This window comes from Penaeus chinensis, chromosome 20 (genome assembly GCF_019202785.1).
Source record: "Penaeus chinensis breed Huanghai No. 1 chromosome 20, ASM1920278v2, whole genome shotgun sequence".
Lineage (NCBI taxonomy): Eukaryota > Metazoa > Arthropoda > Malacostraca > Decapoda > Penaeidae > Penaeus > Penaeus chinensis.
In genome coordinates, this window is record NC_061838.1 from 12,899,222 (window position 1) to 12,904,804 (window position 5,583).

General features: G+C 34.9%; 1 protein-coding gene across 3 annotated transcripts in view; it reads right to left on the reverse strand.

The window, feature by feature from the left end:
* Window positions 1-439: 439 nt before the first annotated feature.
* The window catches only part of LOC125035822 (beclin 1-associated autophagy-related key regulator-like), a 42,538-nt gene continuing 37,394 nt past the window's right edge, over window positions 440-5,583 (reverse strand). For all 3 annotated transcript variants that reach the window (XM_047628058.1, XM_047628060.1, XM_047628059.1), the window contains 8 exons: window positions 5,172-5,253; window positions 4,515-4,630; window positions 3,596-3,717; window positions 3,036-3,208; window positions 2,759-2,912; window positions 2,384-2,560; window positions 2,052-2,181; window positions 440-1,414 (listed from right to left, as the gene is read on the reverse strand). In XM_047628058.1, coding sequence (XP_047484014.1) covers window positions 1,205-1,414; window positions 2,052-2,181; window positions 2,384-2,560; window positions 2,759-2,912; window positions 3,036-3,208; window positions 3,596-3,717; window positions 4,515-4,630; window positions 5,172-5,253 — 1,164 coding nt within the window. In that variant the 3' untranslated portion in view covers window positions 440-1,204. The remainder of the gene's footprint in view (window positions 1,415-2,051; window positions 2,182-2,383; window positions 2,561-2,758; window positions 2,913-3,035; window positions 3,209-3,595; window positions 3,718-4,514; window positions 4,631-5,171; window positions 5,254-5,583) is intronic.

Here is a 5,583-nt window from a genome sequence, read left to right on the forward strand (position 1 = left end):
CCAGTCACCGCAGATAATTTCTCTTATTCACCTAACCTTATATTTCCCATCATTTAGAAAATTTCATTTGTGTTATTATATCCACAGATAACCTCTCTGCAAGAATGGTAACTAATGCCAATGTGTTGTGTTTTAATTGTCCTCTTTATCCCATCAAATCATAAATGTACAATACTATACATGTTCAAATTAAGGTACAACTACAATGGTAAGCCTCTGGATGAATGTAATAAACTGTTAAAATGGAACTGCACCGCAACTAGACATTGACATACTTCACAGTTAAATGCAAATGCATGACTCAAGACTTTATTTGGTTATGCCCTGTCTTCTGGTTAGTGCTATTATTCCATAGAAAAAGTAATTATTTGTGCTGATTGCCAGTTACAATATTGCATCATATTTTTTGTGTGTAAGATATGGAAATGAAAGACATTAATGGGAAAAATAAAAAGTTTTATGATGATTTATGTAAATAGGTTTGTCGTACATGTCTAATTCACTGAAAAAAGAGGATCTAACTCTTTTAAAATTATATGAAAATCTATAGGGATAGTTAAAATAAGTTTCTTTCCTGTATTTTGAGATAATGGTGGAAATAATGCAAGTGAGTTCTCAAAAGTACTACAATAATGAAACACAAAGCTGCAAGAAAAAATTTATGAGTAATGAGAATACCTTTCACCTGCCTTATACCTGTACAACTCAACATGAAGAAAAGATATAAAACAACAAAGAATAGTTGAAGATTATAAAAGAATTATAATTTCTGTATTATTTTTTTCCTGAAAAAAGTCCAAGATGGATAAAGGTATTTAAAATCCTCAATTTTCTAAAGCACAAAATAAGTAACCGGTTTGTAGTTTGTGTGGATAATTTTCATTTTCATGTATTTCTCTTGTATATAAAATTAATGAAATATTTCCAGGCTTCAGAAATTGTGATTAACAGAATTAATTTATTGCTTGCATCTCTTTGTTCACAAAGCCTGTCTTTCTTCATTTATTGTAAATCACTTGTAAAAGTGACTGTTTTTTATAACACTTTCACATATCTGAATGAGGTAGAGATTTGGTAATGCCAACCTGTCCATGCCATGACACCAGCAACTTCTTGGCCCAACTCATTTACCTTATCCATATGACCTCATTGTGAATATCCACCACAAGTCTTATAAAACTGCTACTTCAGCCTAATGCTTCTCTCACTTGTTCTGAGCACCACCAAAACCTCGGAACAGAGAGATAACTGAAGCAGCTGCTGAGGAAACAATGCCACCTGCTCCAGTACCCATACCCATACCAGGCCCTGCATGACCCATTGTTGCCTGGGAGTACACGGCCGTGGAATTAAATGTCGAGAAAGTCTGGTGAGTTGGCACTAAGGGCGGTTCCAATAAAGGCAGGTTGGGTACCTGTAATATGAGAAAAAAGTAAATGAAAAAATTGAAAATACTCTTCTTCCTAGATAATTTGCCAATAGAGAATGTACATTATAATAAATCAGAATTTGTTTCTCTTTGTCTGTCTGTGTCCTTCTGTCTCTTTATCTACCTGCCAATCTACCAACTAACCTGAAATTTTTTTTACATCTACCATAAACATCATTATAATCTTTAACTTTCACTGAAATGTTGTCTACAAATAGAGTGCTTTCTTAGTAGTAATAGTTGTATTTTTATTATAATCTTATTGTTGCATTACCTATGCAAAATGGACTGGGTACCTTGTGTTTAGGTTTACAACCTTTTCTGAAATGAGCTTTATAATGTCCAACAGCAAATGACACACAAAAGGTACATTTTGTGTTACAAATTTGGAGAACATCAACATTTTACCTCACTGTTTTTGGTAAATAGTCAGCAATTGTATCAGTAAAACTGATACAAAAATCGACTGAACAAATGCAATTATCCTTCAACAAAATAGAAAAATATAACTAGTAAACCAGTGGAATGTTCATGTTTCAGCCTCTGTTAAGCCACAACCAGTTCATGCACTACAGATTACATTCACATTAAGACTTGCATTGTAAACTGGGTAATTACTTACAGTTTCCCACTCAGCAGAGAGTGTGTCTGTATCTTCCTCTTCCTCAGAATCAGAACCCTCAGCATTGTCATCTTCCATGCCATCCTCCATGCTCTCCAACAAGGACTCTGCAATCTCAAAGCTTCCTTGTCTGAAATATGCAAATCCATGATAATAAACAATTGAAGATATTTAACATTACAGCTATTGTTTATATCTCCAAACCAGGTTCATGCAATCCAAAACTTTTCTGAATTAACAGTAATATCTCCAACAACCAACTCTTCCTTTCTTTATTCAACAGATGGCAGGTAATTATTTACTTTCATTTCATTCTGTAGATATTCACTTACCTGCCAAGATCAGCTATCTGTGTGTCAAGAAGGGCTAACAAGTTAGGCATACTGTGTGTAGGTCGCAACAATTTAGCCGGCACATTCTGAGACAAACACAGATATATTATGTTTGTGTTAAGTCTTGCAACACGTCTTGCAAACTGCTGTTCACCCAGCTCGTTTCTGCAGAATTCGCTGACAAAAAAAAGTGAACATGAGTTTGGGTTACCTATCTCAATTATTTTTTTATTTATACTTTACTGATTAATGAAGGCATCTTTAACACAAAATTATTCTTTAAAAATTTACTTTTCTGAGAAACTTAACACAGTCTCCCCTGTACCTACATATCAATTAAAAAATATCCTTTACAACCAACAACCTGGTAATTACCTGTAGCAGAGCTTCTTTGGTAAGGTAACATCCAGATAAAATGCAAGAGTGTTGACAAGCTGTGTAAGATAAGTGAGGCCAGCACAAATACTGTAGCCTCCAGATCTCTCTTCTCCATCACTCTCCTCACACTCACCCCCACTTGCACCCACAGCTATAAAAAAGTGAGAAAAATACAGAATTCAGTGCCAATAAAAACAGAAATTTATGGATATAATGGTCTAAATGACATAGTATAATTACACTAACTGGACTAAGACTCCAAATTCTGACATACACAAAAGATTATAGGCAGAGTAGTCTCCAGATCCTGGTAACATCGGGTGAACAATGCGATACTGTGTCTCATGGGAAGTATCGGTATATACCCAGCGACCTCTTACATATGTAGTTTGTGATGCCTCTGCAATTGCTGATACCGTGTCAAGGTGCTCTGGATCAGTATCAACGCTACAAAAAATAAACAGTATTCAAAATCTAGTACTTAAACCTCTAGAAGTTTGGTCTTATTCTGTTAACATTTGTTCCAAATAAATTATCTTAATGAAGCATAATACATAAATATTTCAATGTTGTAAATTTTTGTTGTCTTTCTCGCTTTTAAATCTAAAATTGATACAACCTGTCCAAAATAGAAATCATATAATGTCATAAATCCATAACATATGTCATTAAGTTAATTTTTTCCTGAATCAAAATCTGAAGCAATGTCATGATCAGTCTTCAGTTTCAAGTTTATATCACAGCTTAAGCCAGATTCTTCATTATCAAGAATAAAAAAAAAGTTCTTACAAATTCATTGGACAAGAGACTACAATTTCCAACTTTTCACGCTACCTTCTAGCTGGCTTGACTTCTGTAATCGGGAATATGTATCGCGTTAGCTGTCTTATATTGCCACGAACAACACCCTTTAGCTGAGCCTCGCTAATAGCTAGTTGTTCTCTCTTGTCACGAATCTGTAACGTATGTCATGTCTAAAAATAAGAGTAACAAAAGATATATAGGGAAATCATTTTTAAGGAGACTGGTAGTACTGATAGAAATTCTTTTTAAGTAATAATGATAACATATTATCTACATGAACAATATCTATGGACAATTTACTCATATATGTTTACTCAACGTTCTAGTATACACTATCTTATCAACTTCCATGTATTAAGTAAGATAACCTTCATTTTCATATTCAAGAAGAGGAAGAAGAGGAAGACAGGGGGAACAAGGTGACAAGGAGGAGGAAGAGGTGAAGGAGGAGGAAAAGAAGAAGAGGAAGAAAAAGAGGAAGAAGAAGAGGAAGAAGAAGAGGAAGAAGAAGAAGAAGAAGATGAAGAAGAAGAAGAAGAAGGAGAAGAAGAAGAAGAAGGAAAGGAAAGATAACAATGTGACTGAATCAGAGGAATAGAAAAAATATGATAACAATATCTAATTGTGGTTAACATTACAAGTTATTGCATAGCTATTAAGGGGGATTCTGGTGGATATTTTCAGGTTAGGTTATGTTAGGTCAGGTTAGATTGGTAGATGAGGTTAGATCAGATCAGATCACGATAGGTTAAGTTTAGCTAGGTTGGGTTGGGTTGGCACAGGTGTAGTATGCTGCCACATTCCTGCATATTTTAAAGCTATGCCATGTACCAAATCTTTAAAATCTGGACTAATGCAATATCATGCCCCAAGCCAAAGCACTAGAACTTGTGCTAATGCTCTGAGGCCATGAATGTAGCCCCTGCCAAACAAAAACAAACAAATCTACCTTTTCTTGGTACTGGTGAAGAATCTTCCTCATCTTCGACAGTCTTTGCTGGAAGAGAGGGAGCTGCTGCCTCCGCATAGCATTGGTGTTGGACAGCTCAGCACTCTGGGTTTTCACTGCAATTCCAAATCACAGAAACAACATTTACAAAGCTGTCCATTGCAAAATAAAGAAAGAAAAAGGAAAAGAAAAGAAGAAAAGGCTGTTGGGTGTGACAAACAAAAGACCATGGACAATGAACTTCTCAAGACACAGAAATTACTGGGGATTCCTGTGCTCTGAATCAGAAATGGAACACATCTAAACAAAAGCACTTCCACATAAAATCCATCATCATTATCATTATCACCATCGTCGTCATCATCATAATGATAACAATAACAATAATAACAATGAAAACAATAATAATAGTAATAATGATAATAATAATGATAATAATAATAAGATTGACAATAATAATACTAAGAATACTTGTAGTAATAATAATAATAATAATAATAATAATAATAATAATAATAATAATAATAATGATAATAATAATAATAATAGTAACAACAACTACAACAAAACAATAATAATAATAACACCAGCAACAACAACAATAGCAACAATAACAATAGCAACAATAACAATAACAACAACAACAATAACATCTACCTTGGGAGATATCTTCTTTGGTACTGTCAATGACCAGCTTCAGTAGTGACACCCTCTCTTGTACTTCCTTGATTCGCTCCTTCTGCAAAGAAAGAATAGAATAAGCCAAGTAAATACACAAACAATCATAAGGAAAAAAAAAAAGACTAACTGCGGCATTTATTGACATAAACACAAACTAACAGACTGGATGCAGCATTCACTTTCATTTAAGTACAGGCAGGAAAAACAAACAAGCTAACGCTCACACACACAAAAGTAAATCAAATTCAGTCACGGGTACATTCCCCCCTTTCCCGCCAAACTAGGATAAAAATCGGGGGGGGGGGGGGTACCCGGGGCACCTTTCATTTCCAGGCGAGGTGGCACGCTGCACGGGGGATGCGAGGGCCATGTTCAGCGAGGTGCGTGG